At 36.4% G+C, this 19812-nt stretch overlaps 1 protein-coding gene across 1 annotated transcript in view; it reads left to right on the top strand.

Annotated features, from left to right (window-relative positions):
• The window catches only part of RanBPM (Ran-binding protein M), a 267873-nt gene that overhangs the window by 220841 nt on the left and 27220 nt on the right, over nucleotides 1–19812 (top strand). The window contains exon 9 of the mRNA XM_090397780.1: nucleotides 1299–1447. Within this exon, the coding sequence (XP_090253906.1) occupies nucleotides 1299–1447 (149 nt within the window). The remainder of the gene's footprint in view (nucleotides 1–1298; nucleotides 1448–19812) is intronic.

The following is a 19812-nucleotide window of genomic DNA, read 5'->3' as shown; positions in this document are numbered from 1 at the left end:
TTAATATCAGATAATGAAAAAAGTGGAGTCGACCCCCCCCCCCCCCCAAGAGCAGAGATACAATCCATTCAGCCAACCAGCTTAGTCAAAGGTAAAAAAAAGAAAGGGGAGGCTGGGAAGAAAGCAATATAAAATTGCTGAGGAATGTTAAATAATATTAATTTCCATGATGGAGATACAGGAATCAATATTGATTCCCATAACTTGGTCCACTGAATGTGATTTTTTACTTCAGCTCATATACTGAAGACTTGGATAGATTACTTCCTACATAGAAGAAATACAGTGTATTCCTTCTTGATTTTTTCTCAGTCATCACACACATTGTGACTAGCCTGCATACATAAAGGCTAGTCCCAGTAGTGTTAAAACAGCTGCTCACACAGAATTAGCTCTCATTTCATGTTATCTCTCTCTTTCACTCACTCACTCTTCTGTTGGCACCTATTCTGCAGTTTGGAAATTAGGCTTATAATTGAATGTATCCTCTTCTTGTTACTAACCTCCAATTTTATTAAATCCCATTTCATCTAATTCTTACCTTTCATAATATCAATTCTCAGATTTCCTTAACCTGATTTTTTTTTTTTTGGTCATATTTTCATGGCAAATACATTACATAAGAGCTTTTATTTTTGGTCTTCAAAAAAATGGCTTCTTCTGCTAGAGATGTTACTTCTCTCTTGTGCAGCCACTAACCTTTATAGAAATATCAAATCTCTCTCTCTCACTCTCCACAAAAATCTGCCTAAAATCTCTGATGCTATCTACAAGCAAATTGAAGCTCCCTTTTCTTATGAACTCACTCCAGTATGTCACAGAAATAGTCTGTTTTTCACTTCAAATGCCATGAGAAAGGCATTTGAAGTGAAATTTCATTCACTGCTTTTCTTTAAACCTGTAAAAATGTATCAACCAGTATACAATTTAATCTTGCAACATCAATTAGTTTCTCTTCTTTTTCTTTCAAGTATACAAATATGATTATATACTTTTGAGGGGGTGGGGGAACCAGCATGTTATTTCATCCTTGTGTATTCTTGGTAAAAGTCTATTATATAGTGTTTCCATTTAGTGATTACAGCTAATTTGTACATTTAAGACATGTAAGAATGAGAATTCTCTTGTGTCAACTGAAGTTATCCTCTTTTAAATAAGTTAAAGTTGTTGATAATATTTTTGAATCTGAGATTACTTTTGTCTTGCATTTTTATAAACTTCAAAAAAAAAAAAAAAAAAAGCTAAAATAGGTGCTCATTTTATTTAATAAAAGACATTTGCATTGCTGTTTTCTTCAGAAATAGATACTCCATATGGAAGAAAAGTATGTGGCGGAAGCCATGCTGCCATTGAGAGGATGCTTCAATTTGGCAGGGAACTGCATACAATGAGTGTGCAGTTAAAGAGAGATTATGGAACAAATGAAGTAAACAAAAAAATGCTTCAGGTTAGAAACTTATGCATTTATAAAAAAAAAAACTTAAGTTATTGATAACTTATTTAAAGTTATTAAAAATTAGAAAATTATTGTTCATTAATTGTCCCACTTTCCGTGGCATACTGATACATCATGCACTTCCTCACCTAATTGTCCTGTCATTGAAAGATAATTAGTTCAGACTTTTGTTAATAAATGACTATAATTGACTGCATTTTTATTCTGGTATGATTTGCTGAAAATTTGGTTTAAAAGACAAACTTGATAACCTTCACATAATGCTTGTTTATTTATAAATTAAAAACTATTCATACTTTATAATAATTTTATTTATTTGTTTGGTTCCAATACTTTAATGGGCTTTATGGTTATTTCTGGCTATTTTACCCAGGCTATTGGAAAAAATTACGCTAGAAAATAATAATTCACTTGGAGGGGGAGCCTCTGTGTGCGTGTGTGTGTGTGAGAGAGAGAGATTAAATAAATTTAATGACTAGAAGCCGAGAAATACCAAAATAGAAAAAAATGTTATTTAGTATTTGAGTGCACAACTAGTTTTGTTTTCTTAGAAAACTTCATTGGGTGCATAAGATGAAAAGAGAAATTCAAAAATATGTATTGCTGATATTTGAAGGTATTCTGAATGCCATAGTACTGTTGGACATGTTCACGTGGGCACAATCACGAGATCATGCCCACGTGAACATGTCCAAGAAAGAAAATAACGATCGCGATCTCGTGATCGTTGTTTTCTTTATATTATACCTTGTTCTACCTCTAAATAGCCCGCTTTCTAATCTACTTGTGCCTTTAAAATATTAATTCAGTACTATTTCCTTTTCGGATATTGTCAAAATTTATTTTATGCTGCACCAGCCAATATCCTATAACAGAACAGACTCTTTTTCAGGGAAACAAGTCCAAATTCAAAAGGGATACGTACAATTATTAATCTTACACTACCGCTGTGCAGATTCAGTTAGCAGTCGTGACCTGAATCTCACTTAAGCAATAATATCTAATTCCTTCCCGCCAAAAGGTTCTATTTCATAAGTGGTGGTTTGAATTCGTAATCAGGCATAAACTCAGGTATAAGGTACAAAACATGTTTATTGGAAAAGCATAAAACATTTACAGTTAAGAAAATTCAAATACTCAATAGAACAAAAACTCACTCTAAGTTAAGGTTCATACTAAATCACAACAAAGAATTTGAGTAAGCTACATCCTTCAATTACGAAAAGATAAGATTAAGTGTAAGCATAACACTACTAGGATATAATTCCTTTCACAAGTTATTCACAGAACACGCATTGATCACTTTCATTAATACTCTACCAATAACCATCTTAATTCTAAATTCCATAGTCAAGCCTAGCCATTCTCAATCAAAATACAGCCTATCAACAATTCTTCTTTGTTCCATGGGTCTTAACTAATTCAATCAAATTCTCACTTAAAAGTTCTCTATTAGTGTCCTTAGTTTACAGTATACACAAATTTTATTATTCTAAGCGATTTTTAACAAAGAATGAAATTCTTTACATCACCGGATCCTTTCTGATTTCATGCTGTCATCTCATGTAGATCTGGATTACCTTACTGTATAGTTATCGGCCGTCTTTGTGCCTGGCGATGCACTAAGCTTTTCTTTGAATAATTTCCGAACTGTGGCGGAAATTTTTCTCTGTTCGCCTCAATGGGCTTTATTCGAAGGCTCGATTCTGCATAGGCCATCGTAACACGATCATCGTAACTTGGAAATCCTCAAGCATCCTCAGGAATAGGCCTCATCATCCGACATCACTGTAGTTGAACCACTGCTCTCTCGCGAATCCCCCGACAAACCTCCTAAAACTCGAATCCAGGAACCGAAAAGAAAAAGCCCTGTAATATGACATGCATTGTCTTTTATTCCCCCTTTCGGGCGCTCTCTATTCGATGTGTTTTTTACCCACGAACTCCGTTGTTCATGCCGTTTGGGTGATCCTATACTCTCCCTAATCTGTTAGGTTACACTATTCCAGGTAGTCGTTCGACGTCACTTTTCACATAGGTACAGCCTCCATCGCTACGCTCAACTCGTACAGATTATACATGATTATTCCGGATCACTACTAATTATCTTTCTGGAAATTTCGTAATGTACATCATCAAATTCTTGACATGTACCCTCAATGGGTGTACAGGATATTATAGTACTACATGAAAAATTTACATCATTACTAACTTCCTATCTATAATTTTCCTCCAAATCAGTCTGTTACTTGTCAAGACTCCAACATTATCAGATCTTATATTTCTATCTTCTAAGGCACTTTGTACCGCATCAATCCACATATATCTTGGTTTTCCTCTGGGTCGTTTTGCTGCCAACTTGGCAGAAAACACTTGTTTTGCTAATCTTTCCTTGCCCATTCTGTTTAAGTGACCTTACCACCTGAGATTAGCTCTGCTAACGCATTCCTGGATGCTGACAATGTCAAGTTCTTTCCTAATATCCTCATTTTTAATATGATATTGCCATTAATGCCATCTGTTCATGCCTCTAAACTTTCTCAGGACTCTCATATCTGCAGTCTCTAGTCTTTGGTCAAGTGTTTTACTTCTGACCCAGCTGTCAGATCCATAAGTTAAAACTGGTTTGAACACTGTCTTGTATACAGCTAATTTAGTGTTCCGACTAATTTCTCTCTTATTCCATATGAATTTATTCAATTGACTTCCCACCGTACCAGCTTTGCTGATTCTGTTGTCTATTTCTATATTTAATTTGCCGTCTTCAGTGAATTGTGGCTAAGTAGCTGAAATGTTTCACTTGTTCCATAGGTTCTCCATTCACAACACATTTGACATTTTCAATGATTCTGCCTATTTTCATTGTCTTTGTCTTTTTTTTGCTGGCCTTCATTCCATATCTATTACAACAGCTATTCAATTTAGTCAGAGAATCTTGCAGACTTGTAGCAGATTTATTCAGAAGTATAACATCATCCTCATAAAGCAAAGAGCTGACATTAACATCTCCAATTTTGATATCGTGTTTAATACCACTTTCCTTCATAATGTGATCCATATAGATAATGAAAAACAGAGGGGTAATGTACATCCTTGTCTCACACCAGATTTAACATTAAACCATCCTCCTGTACTCCCATCAATTTTAACTGCTGACTTACAACTCAAATAAAGACTAAGTATTGCTTGATATAATGCCCCATTGACACCGTATAACTGCAGCGTATTGAATAACTTCTCTCTTGGCACCTTGTCATATGCCTTTTCCAAATCGACAAAACTTAAATACAGATCTTTGTTATATTTCCGTGCTTTCTCGACTATTTGTCGTAAAGTAAAGATCTGATCCTGACAGCCTCTATTTGGTCTGAATCCAGCTTGTTCTTCACCAAGCTTTTCTTTCACAATTCTTCTCAAGCGTTTCTCAAGTATACTTGCATAGATCTTGCCAGGAAGATTCAGTAGGGAAATATCTCTGTAATTCTCACATTTAGTTTTATTTCCCTTTTTATATATGGGTACTATGAGAGCTCTACTCCAATCATCGAGAATTCGTCCGTCTGTCCAGGCTTTCTGAACTATGCAGTGCAGCCACTGTAAGACTCTTATACCACCATACTTCAGCATTTCTGGTCGAATATCATATACTCCTGCTGCCTTTCCACATTTCAAGCCTTTGATGGCTTTTTCTATTTCAAGTATGGATATGTATTCCCGACTGCATGCCTTGTCATCACTGCTTGTTTCATTTAGCAGTTTTTCAAAGTAATTACTCCATACTTCAAGGATATCTTTTTTTTCCTGTTTTCATGTCACCTTTATCATCTCTAACAGTGTTTAGCATTCTTGCATTTGTCTCTATATTTTCCAAGAGCACAAGCTGACTTATTTGCCAGGAACTTTTGATATACGTTCTTCTTTTCCTTCACTGCCTCTTTAACTTCCTGTCTCCACCATGAAGTTCTGATTTTTTTTATCCTTGCAGACAACCTCACCACATGCCTCTATGGCAGAATCAGTCAATGTTTTCTTCAAGGTTTGCCACTGAATCTCCAAGGTTTGATTCCTGTTCTCAAACTCTTTCATTTTTTCTTCAATAATCTTTGTGTATTTTAGTCTACAGTTCACATCTGTCAGCTGCTCAACTTTTATTCGCTTTAAAACTTTCTTACATGTTATTCTTTTCAATATGAAATTCAATTTTATCCAGCTCAAGACTAAATAGTGATCACTTCCAATTTCAAATCCTGTGTACACTCTGGTGTCCTGCACCAGGGAGAAAACATCACTATCAACAGTAACATAGTCAATGAGACTTTTATTATTCCTTGCCTCTTCTCTCCATGTGAATTTGTGCACATTTTTATGTTGGAACATGGTGATAGTAATAACCAGTCCATGTCCTGAGCAGAAATCCAACAAATATTTGCCATTATTATTAGCTTTGCTCTTTTCTCCAAATTTTCCCAAAATATTTTTGTATGTCTCACAACCATTTCCTACTCTGCTATTTAGATCCCCAACAAGGACCAGCTTTTCCCTTTTCATTGTGTCAGTTGCTTTTTCTAAAGCCTCAAAAAATTCCTCCACTTCTACCTTAGTAGAACCTTCTGTGGGACCATAGGCACAAATAAGTCTCATTGTCCAGTTCCCCATTCTCATATATCTGCCCACATTACTCTACTTGAGACTGACTGCCATTCAAGAAGATTAGCCTTGTATTTTGTGTTGAATGCTATGGCTACTCCTTCTTTTCCTTGATTGTCATTGCCTGAATATAACATTTTGTATTTATTGCTCAGAAAGATCTCACCAGTTTTTGTCTTTTTTTGTTTCAGTCACCCCTATTATGTCGATCTGGTACTTATCTAATTCCTCAGCTAGCTCCATTTCTTTGCCATTCAGGCTTCTTACGTTGATAGTACTGATCTTTAACTCTGATGATGTTGAGTTATGGCTTGTTTTCAGACTTGTTCCAGTAGCTGACTTTTTTACTGTTCGCCCTGGTTCCCTGGTGAAAACAATGGGGGGCCTTGTTTAACCGGGCGATGCCCCAGCCGGCATGAAATTTTGTCATGTTGTACCATCGTTTTTTATTTTGGTTTAACCAATAAGAATACAATTTGGTCAGCTAAATCCCAAATTGCCAGCCCATCCTCGTTCGTTCAGTATCCAAGTAGATACCCAACAGGGTGCACCACGAGAAGGTGAGGATTGGACATTAAGTCAGAAGCCCTGGTCGGTTCTCCGCATTCCTTTAAAGGCTATGTGGAGGTCTCCTCTCAGTTATACAACTTTGACCCTAAAGCACCCCCTTCGTAATGTACTAGACAGCTTAATGGGATTTACAAATAACTTAACAATTCCCTTACATAATTCTTACTATTCTGACACAAAATTCTCTGCTTCTCATTTCAGTTATACAGGAATAAATTTCAATATATGGCACATATGGACTACACATTATCACATAACATAAAGAAATTTCTCATAATTATTAGCTGATGTGCAGGTATCTCCTTAATTAGTAATATTTATCATGTTAAATCCTGAATGAATGATTTCTTTGCAAGATTCTTTCATTCAGGATCTAACAGTTGGATAGCTGAAGTGTGGCAATCAGATAGATTATAGCTAAGGTTAGTATTAAAAGGGACTGGATTGAGGACAATTTTTTTGTTGTTTCCACAATTCTTTCCAGTTCATCATAGCATCTAAAAAGTTTTCTGATTTGTTCCAGATGACTGGATGAATGACAGAATTTATCATCTTTGGTTACACCAAAGATGATAAACTGCTGGATACTTTAGGCTGTCATGTTTTGGTTTAGGTGTACTAAGTAATTTGAAAGAGGAGTAAAAGAAATGGATTTTAAATTCCTTGAGAATTTTCTTAACAGTCATGTTAACACTTCGAGAAACCGAAGTTTTTGGAATCGATGCTGATGTGGTTATTAATATAGTAGTTTTCTTTCATTCTCATGAGTTAGTGATAAATTGTATTCATTTTGCATTCAAGATTCAATCTGTTCGGTGCCATGTTTTATCCATTTATTGGTATTTCCTTTTGTTTGGTTCCACTGTTGATGTGTTTGCTATCTGACTGAACTCACCTGCTCACCTAGACAGCCCAGATTTAACAACCCACATCCATGTTTCAAATTCAGTTTTAAAAAAAGAAAATTATAACTTTGTTTCTTCCTTCAATATTTAAGTCAGATGTGAATCTGATAACTTAGTAGCACAAGCCCACCCATGCTGTTCAGTACAATATACATAGACTAAGTAAATTACAAGAAATTACATTCTTGTTTTATCCTTTCTAAGTGCAAGCAAACAAAGTTTGCACATGAAGCGTCCTCACAACTAAGCTACTTATATAGAAAGACTGTAGACTTTGCATCAATTGCCTTAGTATCCCATAATGCAAAATCACTCTGTTTCATATGTGTATATTGCTCTGCATTATGGGAAGGGTCACTACCCAGCTGATTTCAGTAAGAGCGAGACCAAGAATGCTACTGAGATTGAATTAATGCAGAAGGCATATACAGACCATTCCCAACTTACACCAGAGTTACATTCCTCAAACTTTAGTGAATCAAATTTTATGTAAGTCAGATATAAATCCCTAACCTCACCTGTTAATATCATCCTGTTGCTTACGTGTTTACAGTACTTTTATGTGTTGGTGCATTCCTGTTTTAAAGGTTATTTCTATTTCATTCACAGGATGCACACATAAATTAGATTTCAGTATGCAATTATTAATGCAAAATAATATAATTAAGTATAAATATATTTATTTATTTATATTTATTAATATAAATATAAATAAATTTATATTTGTTATCAAGGGATGACCAGACAGTTGTGTCTTTCTTCTCATCATAAAGCTCTCAACTAATAGGCCAAAAGTGTCATCTGTTTCTCTTTGGACTTTTAAAACTGTGAGGCATTAGGATCCATCCTCCAAATGCTTTGTTCATTCACCTTCATATTGTGGTTAAAAGATTTTTATCAGCATTATCCAGAGATTTTCATTATGAAAAAAAGCATTATGTTACAGAAACATCACATTCAAGAGTGTTGCATGTGACTGTGGCATGGAGAACACATAAAGATGTTTTTAACGTCTGATGCAACACAAAAACCAACTTTGAAAATTTCTAAATATGCAGCAGGACGCATTATATGTACCTGGTACAAAATTTTTTTAAAAGATAATTATCACGTACACATCTGATAATTATTTTATTTTGTAATTTTCATCTGTTGATTAATTTTGGTGCACACATTTCCATGGGGGTTTACTTTTTCCTAGTCGTGCTTGTGCTCTACCTCACCACAAACACAGACACCAAAAATTACGAAAGTGTATGAATACGAATACACAGCGCATCCGTGTTCAATAGTAAGGAAGACACAAAGTATGCATTGCATGGACTATTTGCCTCATGGATGACTGCTGTTAGGTGGTGTGCCAGTAACATACATGCAGTAAAAATTATGTAACTGAAATTTCTTTAATAGCACTTTCAGAATAATTTGTGCGAGTCCAACTGCCTTTTTTTCCCATATACAAGCATAAAAAAAAAGTATCATCTTTTATTAAAATACTCTTGATCAGAGATATTGGAGAATATTTTTTTCACTTGATTACAAAGTAAATTATACCTGATAAGAAATTACAGGAACTCCATGTTTTATCCATTATCTAAGTGTTAGAAGACAGCTATAGTTGCAAAGAGACTTCACATGCAAATTTTGTGTGTTTACATTTGGACAAAAAAGAATGTAATTTGTTTGTCAAATTGAATTTACTTTATAACCAAGTGAAAAAACTTTTTCTACATACATAAAGACTAACAACTACCAAGTAGTCCAGAAGTATTATTATGTACCTTGGTGCTCATTCCTTCTGTTCCTTGAAAAATTCTTCCTCCATTAAGAAATTAACTTCATTAAGACTACCTTTAATGATAATAGCTAAAATCCAATACATGTTCAATGAGGTATCATTGAGGACATCTTCCCATTCCATTAAACTAGCTGCAGTTTTCAATATTCCATATTTTAAAGTGAGATCATAGCAAAAATGCTCAAAAAAAAAACTTTTTTTAAAAAAAAGAAAAAAAAGAAAAAAGTTATGTAGCACTTAATGAAGTACTACATAACTTAGACTATATCTACGAAGGTAGGATGAGTAGTTAATATGATTCTTGATTGGAGTGAACTACTTGAAATGAGTTAAATTTGGTATGCAAAAATATATGAAAGTTGTTGGGTGAGGGGGTGGGGGGGGAGCAGAAGTCAGAATCATAAGCCTTTTGACAGTATGAAAGGAGTGAGCTGGGAAGAGAGCAGTGATTGCAAATGATTCAAAGAGTAGATTACCTTGATGGACCTGTGATTTCAGTTCAGGATTTCTCCATGACTGCAGGTCATAAAGAGTCCAGCTATTTGTCTTGAACCTTTCTTTTCCATTTTCTTCCAACTTTCTTGATCAGAGAGTAGATAGTTTAGAAGAAATAGTATGCAGTATGTTGATGATTTTGATAGTTCTTTTGAAATCTTTGATAATCCTTTTGAAAGGATTCATATTTGCAGGATGGATTGATTACATTTGAATGGATTTAGTGTTAAGCACTTGGAGAAATGGTTTTTCAGTGAAAGAGTGAATGTGAACAGTCAGGGGAAACTAGATGTATTCAGATTGTTTCATGAAAGCATGGATGTATGCCTTCAATTAAAAGGTCATAACTGTGAATGCAATGATACAGGGGGAGAGAAAATGTTCTTAGTATTGGTATATATATATATTGTGAGATGGGGAACCAAAATTATTAGTATTAGTGAGACTCAGTTCACCGTGGAGGATATCGTTACAGGAATAGCATATGATAGGTTCAGCATATTCAGGGAGGATGGACAAGATAGGAAGGATAGGATTTATTTGTTGTTGACTGCAGAGGAGTTAAATCCAACCAGAGTAAAAATCTCAAGTGATGTTGTTAGTAGCATGAGTGATGCTGGTAGTAGGACTTAGATGTGAGAAAGAGGTTAAGAGGACAAAATACACAATTGTTGCTACTACAGATTAGGATCATCTGAAAAGGACTGTGAACAGCATAGACAGATAAATCTTATGGATGAAACTAATAGTATTGTTATTGGTGATTTCAACTGTGGGGATATAGACTGCAAGGGAAGGAGAAAGAATGCAAGAAGGAAAAGAGAATTTATCGCATTACCAATAAGGATAACCAATGTTATGGGATCAACTAACAGTTTGAGATGAATAGCTTTAAACACATTAAAATTTTCTGCTATGTTTCGGTGTTTACATAAAGGTAATCTGGGCAATGAGGAAGATAGTGCAACTGACCAGGTAGAGAGACAGTGAAGGCCAGCAAGAAAGTAATTCAGGATTATGAAAGCAGAGTTGGTGAAGATGAGGCAAGAGATGAAGTGATTGCAAAGTGAAATGAGGAGAATAATAGGTATGTATGTATGGAAGAGAGGGAGAGGAAGGCTGAAATAAAAGATAGCAATATGAAAGAGATTGAATAATTTGAGAATGGCCATGTATGGGGGATTCAGTTATTAGAGGTGTGGTTGATGAGGAAGGTGCACAAGGTTCACATTCCATGGGATACATTGAACAGAGTGATTGAAGCACTGAATATGAGGAATGAGTGAGCAGAAGAGCTGGTGGCAGTAGTAGGCATGAATATGTTCTGGTTGATAACAAGGAGATTGCTAAGGAGAGTAAAAGAGAACAGTGTAGTAGAAAAGGTAGTCAGTGTGTTAATCTAGGTATAATAGTGATGAGTTGAGATGGCGAGTGAAGATTATGAATGGAAGAATGCTAGCGGAGTTGTGCGAGGAGAAATGGATTCATTTTGTGAATGCGTGGAAGGAATTTGAGGGATGGTTGGAACTATACAAAAGAGACAGGCTACATTTATATACATTTGGTGTTAGTCAGCTGGAGGTACTGAGAAACTTTCTACAAGAGAAAGTAATAACTAGAGTGAATGGAAGAGAGGAAAGTAGGGTAGAAGAACATGTAAATGAAGAGGTGAGTAGCATCGAGTGAAGAGAAGGAACACAAGATAAGCAGGAAAATAGAAGGGACTCAGGATGGACAGGGAGAGATGGTGTGAGAAGAGTAGATGATGGAGGCAAGTGTACAAGAAAGGATTAAGATGACCAGGGATGTGGGCAAATAAACAGTTCTGAGAGGTGTAAGATGCAATGATAGAGAAGAGTGACTGGGAGAATATTAAGGATCATATCCAAGAATGGAATTGGTGGGACTTACTATAGAACCAGAAATATTAAAACACTTAAGGAATAGAACAACGTAGTTAAGGATATAAATTAAATTAAACTTTAATAAATATTTTCCGATATTTCAGCAACGTCACATTGCCATTTTCTAAAGGAACTTACAAAAAAGTTACGTGCACGTAGGCACTACAACACAGAAACTGGGAATGAAGAGATGAAGCTATTCTCCTAACAGTCCTGATGGTGCCCTCTAGCAGCTAGCAGGCTAAGTAGGTGTTCTTGGCCGTTGGGCTGAAGGTCTGCAGATGTAGGCCTCCCAAATTTGGGGCAGTCGCATACAACCAAATTTGTTGAGGTTTGGAGAATTTCTTAGAGCTGAGGCTTATTCCACTAAAGACCAACCACTTCCCCTAGACCTACCTGGTGTTTACCAGGTCCCTTGCAGTTGTAAACTGTCTTACTTTGGCCAAACAGGCAGGACAGCGAATATCAGAATTTCGGAACACAAGGACTACATCCGTTTTCACAAATACAGTCATTCTGGGCTTGTGGACCATGCTCTGGATACACACCACAGAATACTGTGGAAGAAAGCTACAGTGATACACCGTAGCAAATACAAATTTGAAAGACTCTTTATGGAATCAGCCTCAGCCCTAAGAAATTCTCCAAACCTCAACAAATTTGGTTGTATGCGACTGCCCCAAATTTGGGAGGCCTACATCTGCAGACCTTCAGCCCAACGGCCAAGAACACCTACTTAGCCTGCTAGAGGGCACCATCAGGACTGTTAGAACAATAGCTTCATCTCTTCATTTCCAGTTTCTGTGTTGTAGTGCCTACGTGCACATAACTTTTTTGTAAGTTCCTTTAGAAGATGGCAATGTGACGTTGCCGAAATATCGGAAAATATTTATTAAAGTTTAATTTAATTTATATCCTTAACTACGTTGTTCTATTCCTTAAGTGTTTTAATGATGCATAACCAACGTATGAGCCTGTCTACGAGAATCAACATCATCCACGGAGATACAATCGCACGGAAGGCCCGCCAATACGGTAAATTGAAATTGAAGCTGTCTAGACAATTAAATCGTCTAGCGTTCCTGAAACGCTGCCGGGATAATAAAGTAATCCCGAACTGTGTAAAATTTAAGCACCGGTTTGTGTCACAAAAAGCTCTCCGAATATATAACCGCGCTAGCTACGCGAACAAATCACCACCACGCGGTCGCTCTTAGCAGACATTAACGAAGCTATTCGTGCCGTCGAAGATGAGCTTTCGCGCACTTTGAACCACGAACTTTGGTCGATTTTACATGACGTCTCATGTACCGCTGCCGAAAAAGAATTTAAAAAAATACGAGGCCGACAGATGAAAAAGTTCGAAAAATTAAAAAAAAGAACTCTACCGTCTTTCCAAAACCTGCTGCCAACACAGTAATCAACCTTTCTTCAGTCACCCTGAAGCCTGAAGCACTCAACGCACTGGCACGTGGACACAACTTCGCCATTGCTCCCAATAAAATACCTAGTGAGGATATTATGATCCAGATCGAGCACGGAATCCACCACCTTCCACATGAAGTTGCCAACAGTGTAAGACTGAATGTAGCCTGTGTCCTTTCCAAAGCAAGACCACCAAAAACCAACATATCAAACAAAGAATATAAAGCTCTACAGGAAATGAAGAATAATAAAGAATTAGTTATCACCAAAGCGGATAAGGGAAATGCAACTGTAATACTTAACTAGAAGGACTACACAGGTAAACTGAATGCTCTTCTATTAGATCGGGCCACTTACCTCCCTATCAATTACAATCCCACCAACTCTTAAATTAGAAAACTTCACAGGCTCCTTAAGAGAGTCACTTCTTGGCCTGTAGAAGTTACCAACAGATTAAAGCCATTTAACTCTATACCCCCACCCCCACCCCCGTATTTACGGACTCCCAAAAATACACAAAGAAAATGTGCCATTACGTCCCATAGTGGATGGCATTGATTCCCCCACATACAAATTAGCTAAACATTTGGCCAAAGAGCTCACACACTATACTGGCAACACACCATCACACATAAAAAAAAACTCAGCCCATTTCAAAGTCAGCATAGAAAACCTTACACTCCAACAAACTGACATAATGGTCAGCTTTGATGTGTCCTCTTTATATACAAATGTCCCACTCTAGGAAACTTTAGAGCTAATCCAAGCTAAATTTTTTCCCGATATATCAGCATTATTTCAGTTCACAATGAACTCAGGCTATTTCGTTTGGCAGGGAAAATTCTACAAACAAATAGAGGGGACAGCCATGGGTTCACTACTCTCCCCACCCTTGGCCAATTTCTTTATGGAGACCTTTGAAGAAAAAGGGTTAGCCTCTGCCCCACAAAAACCAACCATATGGCTTCGCTACATTGATGATGTGTTCGCTATTTGGCCACATGGCTCTGAAACACTTCTCTCCTTCTTAACACACTTAAACAACCAACACCCCAGAATCAAATTCACTCTGGAAAAAGAGGAAAACAACAGCCTCCCTTTCCTAGACACACTAGTCACCCGCCAGCCTAATGGATCCTTGGTTTTCTCAGTTTACAGAAAACCCACCCATACAGGCAGATACATTCACCAATAACCCCCCCCCCCACAACAATATGGAGTAGTGAAAACACTATACAACAGGGCTAAACTAATCTGTTCAAATGACTTGGCCCTAAACACTGAACTAAATCACATCCTCAACACTTTCTCAGCCAATGGCTACCCCCCCCCCCCCCAAAAAAAATCCAAAAAATATTAGAACCTACAAACCACAGATCCCCCCCCCCCCCCACAACAAGGATTACTCTAAATCCATCACCATTCCCTACATCCGAGGCACCTCGGAAAAGATTACCAAAATCTTAAAAAAACATGACAAACCTTACAGAAAATTGGCATCCCTTATCCGCTCCACTAAAGACCAACCACTTCCACTAGACCTACCTGGTGTTTACCAGGTCCCTTGCAGTTGTAAACTGTCTTACTTTGGCCAAACAGGCAGGACAGCGAATATCAGAATTTCGGAACACAAGGACTACATCCGTTTTCACAAATACAGTCATTCTGGGCTTGCGGACCATGCTCTGGATACACGCCACAGAATACGGTGGAAGAAAGCTACAGTGATACACCGTAGCAAATACAAATTTGAAAGTCTCTTTATGGAATCAGCCTCAGCCCTAAGAAATTCTCCAAACCTCAACAAATTTGGTTGTATGCGACTGCCCCAAATTTGGGAGGCCTACATCTGCAGACCTTCAGCCCAACGGCCAAGAACACCTACTTAGCCCGCTAGAGGGCACCATCAGGACTGTTAGGAGAACAATAGCGTCATCTCTTCATTCCCAGTTTCTGTGTTGTAGTGCCTACGTGCACGTAACTTTTTTGTAAGTTCCTTCAGAAAATGGCAATGTGACGTTGCAGAAATATCGGAAAATATTTATTAAAGTTTAATTTAATTTATATCCTTAACTATGTTGTTCTATTCCTTAAGTGTTTTAATAATGCATAACCAACGTATAAGCCTGTCTACGAGAAACAGAACCAGAAATAAGCTAATATGTATGCTTACAAATGCCAGAATATTAAAAAAAAAAAAGGAAATGAAATTGTGACATTAATGAAGTATATTTGTCCTAAAAAAATTGTTGGAATAAGTGAGGCATGGTTAGATGAGGATGACATTCTGACACAGATAGAGATGTTATTTTGTGAAGATAGATAGGGAGGAGAAGGATGCTATTGTAAATAACCTCCTCTGATGTGTGGGGGGGGGGGACTAAAACAATGACTTCTGCAAGAAGGGGATATACACCCTCTGTCCAAAAAGAAACTGAACTTTTCGAAAATAGAAGAAACTAGTGGCGCCACCTATTGTATCTTTTTTTTTTGTTGTTGTCGAAAGCAGCAACCTTCATTAGTGTTGTGTCAATGATTTGTTTCATTAGAACCCAAGAGGTGACAGTGTGTTTTGACGAATAGTCGGAAAATGAGTTTCAAACAGAGAGCTGCGATTGACATTTGTGTTAAACTTGGCAAAAGTTTTACTGAAACACATCAAATGCTTCAAAAAGCATATGGTGATGAATGCTTATCCCATACTCAAGTTTACAAGTGACTTAATCAATTTCAAAGTGGTCATGAGACGCTTGAGGACGACGAAAAGTTGGGCCATCCAAAAACTGGACTGAGTGAAGTTAACATCCAAAAAGTGCATGATTTCATAAAAGAAAACCCAAAATGGTCCATGAGATTGATTGAAGATGAATTGGGGATTCCAAAATTAACTGTGCACAACATTTCGACCGAGAGTTTGGGCCTTCGTAAATTGAATTTGCAATTTGTTCCCTACAAGTTGAGTGACGACCAAAAAATGTATTGAATTGGACACTGCAAGGACCTCATTAAAACTGCTTGTAAGGACTCAAACTTCCTTGAAACGATCGTTACTGGTTACAAAATGTGATGTTTTGAGCCTGAAACAAAGCGCCATAGTGTTGAGTGGAGACCACCAGAAGAGGGGCATCCGAAAAAAAATCACCTTGAGAAATCAAAAGTAAAGACAATGCTGATTTGTTTCTACAATTCTAAGGGCATTATCAACAAAGAATTGGTTCCACCAGGCCAAACGGTCAGTGGTGAGTTTTATCTTGAAGTTTTGAGGCGATTGATAGTGAGAATTCATAGCGTACGACATGAATATTGTGATGCAGGCAGTTGGTCACTTTTGCATGATAATGCACCATCACATCGTGAGACAACTTTGTGTTGGATCACTTGCCGTATTCACCTGATTTAGCACCCTGTGACTTCTCCCCCCGACTTCATTTGCCGATGAAAGAAAAGCGATACAACACCATTGATAATGTTCAAGTGGCAGTAACCATGACTGTCAACAGTATCCCAAAAACCGATATAAAAAACTCATTTAACGAATTAATTGACCATGCCAAATGCTGTATCGAAGCTGTGGGAGAGTATATTCATTGAAATAAATGAATTGAATAATTAATTGTCCTGTTTTTTATTTTCTATAAAAAGTTCAGTTTCTTTTTGGACAGAGGGTGTATATGTGAAACTAAGATGTTGTTACTTTCTACTATTTTCTTTTCTTTATTATCTCAATATCTGCTATTATCTATTCTATTGTCTAGCCTATCTTATTTCTATCTAGGGTTATTTCCTCTTTAGATACTGGCAAAATTTGTATTATGTTGCACCAGCCAGTATCCTGTAACAGAAAAGATTCTTGCTCAGGGAAATAATCCTAGATATTAAGGCATACACACATTATTTTACTCTTCATTACGATTATATTGCAGTCGTGACCTGTAATCAATCGTTATATAACTTCTAAATTCTTCCCGCTAAGGTTCTAATTTTATAAGTGGTAATTTGTCCTCACAGTCAGGCATAACTCGGGCATATGAAATAAAACATGTTTATTGGGAAATCAAATATTTTACAGTTAAAAGGCAACATATATTTAATGCTAAAGAATTCAGTACGTGCTAAAAAAATCAGCTAAGTTAGTTCAAAATGATATATCACATTGATATATTCAAAATGATATATCATAACCTGTAATCTCTTTCCTGAAGTTATTCTTTATTTACACATATACATATTCTTAAGGTTTTCAATTAAAAGCTCTCAGTAATACCCGTTTCATTTTATCAGGTTCAATCTCATTCAATAATATAACTGCCTCCAGACAATCTCTGCTAAAGGTTACTAGTTATTTTCAAAAGGAATTCTTACTAAAGTCCTCTATTAATTGTCCATACTTTATGCTTACACATGTTTTTTCTTCCTCTAACAATTCTGAAACATACAATGAAATATTTTACATTACCGATTCTGTTCCGGACAATATGTCGCTTCCACGTGGTCTGATTACCTTCTGCTTATTCCGTCTGCGTCTGGCGATGAGCTCACGGTGTCCTTGAATTCTGCTATCAGATACAAACGTATTTGCTCCCGCTTCTTAGGGGACTTTCTCCACTCTTTCCGATGGGACATCCAGTGATTGGCACGATTCTGTAAGGCCGATAATTCACGAACGGCTTTGTGTGGAATTTTTTAGGCATCTTCAGGAAAAGGCTTGCTATTCTATATCGCAACACCTACTCACCTCTCTCACAAGCCACCAGTCAAAAATCACCAAGCTGGAACAATAGAGTGAGATATGGCTTACATCTCCTTATATTCTCTGTATCTTTTCTGCACGACATTCTTTATTTTATGCCCCCAAGTTGATCCTTTGCTATTAAGGTGCTCTTCTTGGAAAGCGTGCCTGTGTCACCTTCCGCATATGTTATTTCCCACCCACCCACCCGGCATTATGCCAATCTGGGTGGCTAGCATGCTGTTGTGACCTATTCTTCTTATTCTATTCTATTAACTTTCTTATACTTTATATCCTACCGGCTGCGCCATTTATGTTGTGTCCCAATTTATGATTTTTATTCTATTTTATAATTTCTGCTTACTTATGTTCGAATATTATCTACGCACGAGATACCACCAAAAAATTTACTAATACTCAAGTTATTTCTCCCCTTAGTACCCCTAATATTTGTATTTATACTGCGCCTTTTGGAATATTTAGTTTAAGATATTATATACAAAAACAAGGAGAAAGAACTCAAATATGTCTGAAAGTGTAACTATATTGCAGTCGTGACACTTTATCTCGTTTCTTAACATTAATTTCCAGCGTGATTAGGTTCGTATTTTTCAAGTGGTGCATTGGACAGCAATTTCAGACAACTCTTTTATCATTGAACAAAGGTTTATTAAATTCCTTAACATGGTACAATTCAATTTTGTGATTACTCAATTTAATGCTAAACTAAATACTTACAAACTAACATTAGCTTATTTCAAATAATTAGGCCATGATCCTTCAATGGGTATTACGATCATGCCGCCATAACAATTCAACACATAAATTCACTTGACATGGACAAATAAGATTAATTCACACTATTTAACTATTCAAACCCAACCCTTTTATACCTGTTCTCCTAACGGCACTTTTTCTAACTTATTTTCTCCGCCCCCCCCCTACTTGTTTTTACTTCACCGACCAATTAGAGTGGCGTTTTTCTGTCAAACATTCTTTGATCGGCGAGCCCGTAATGATGTCTCAATCCGGGAATCGGCCCTGAGCGATAGTCTGTTGTTTTTCTTTTGCTAGCCTCTAATTTAATCCCCTTTCCAAAATTTTTCTACGAATTTACTTAATAACTTAATCTCTAGCCTCTCACATACCATCTTTTATGACTAATCCTTTTCCGTCTTATTTATTTAACTTTTCTTATTTAAATCATATCACAATATTAATATATTCTTTCTTTTGTTAGTTACTTTAACAAAACCTTTATATTTTATATATTTTATTGGATGCAAGAATCTTTCTTTTTCTTTTAATTAATTCAACCGTTATCTTTTATGCAGGGTTTTTAATTTATTTTATTTATTCTTCATGTTACACCAAGATAGCTGAGAATTCTATATTCTTAAGATATCAGGGTGTAACAATGCGATCTTTGGACTATCACTTAAAATTTTCTAGTGGCTTACAATACACTGGATATCTTAATGAACTAAATATTTTCCTTACATAAATACTATATTATGATACAAATTCTCACTTTGATCTCTGGTTAAATAACAATAAGATCTTAGTAATTTACATACAAAGGAATATATACTTTCACATACAGTAAACAGTTTTCTCTATTTTCTACTGAAGTGCAGGTATCTCCTTTAGTTGTTAGTTTTTGCATGTTAAATCCTGAATGAATAATTTCTTCTCAAAATTTTCTCATTCAGGATCTAACAAAGGTTCCCCCTTCAAATAAAAGAATTTTTCTGCTTCCTCTTCAGAGAAACTCTTTTTATACTTTCCTCAGCTCTCTGGGGAAAACCCTTCTGTTTCACTTGGGATCCAATTCAAATTTATGTCTGGGTAAAATTATATATTCAGTGTCGTCCTTAATTGTC

This window comes from Typopeltis vanoorti, chromosome 9 (genome assembly GCF_054136105.1).
Source record: "Typopeltis vanoorti isolate ZY-2024b chromosome 9, IOZ_Tvanoo_1.0, whole genome shotgun sequence".
In the NCBI taxonomy this organism is placed as follows: Eukaryota; Metazoa; Arthropoda; class Arachnida; order Uropygi; family Thelyphonidae; genus Typopeltis; species Typopeltis vanoorti.
The sequence above is the reverse complement of the archived record's forward strand: the minus strand, read 5'-3'. Positions and strand labels throughout refer to the sequence as shown.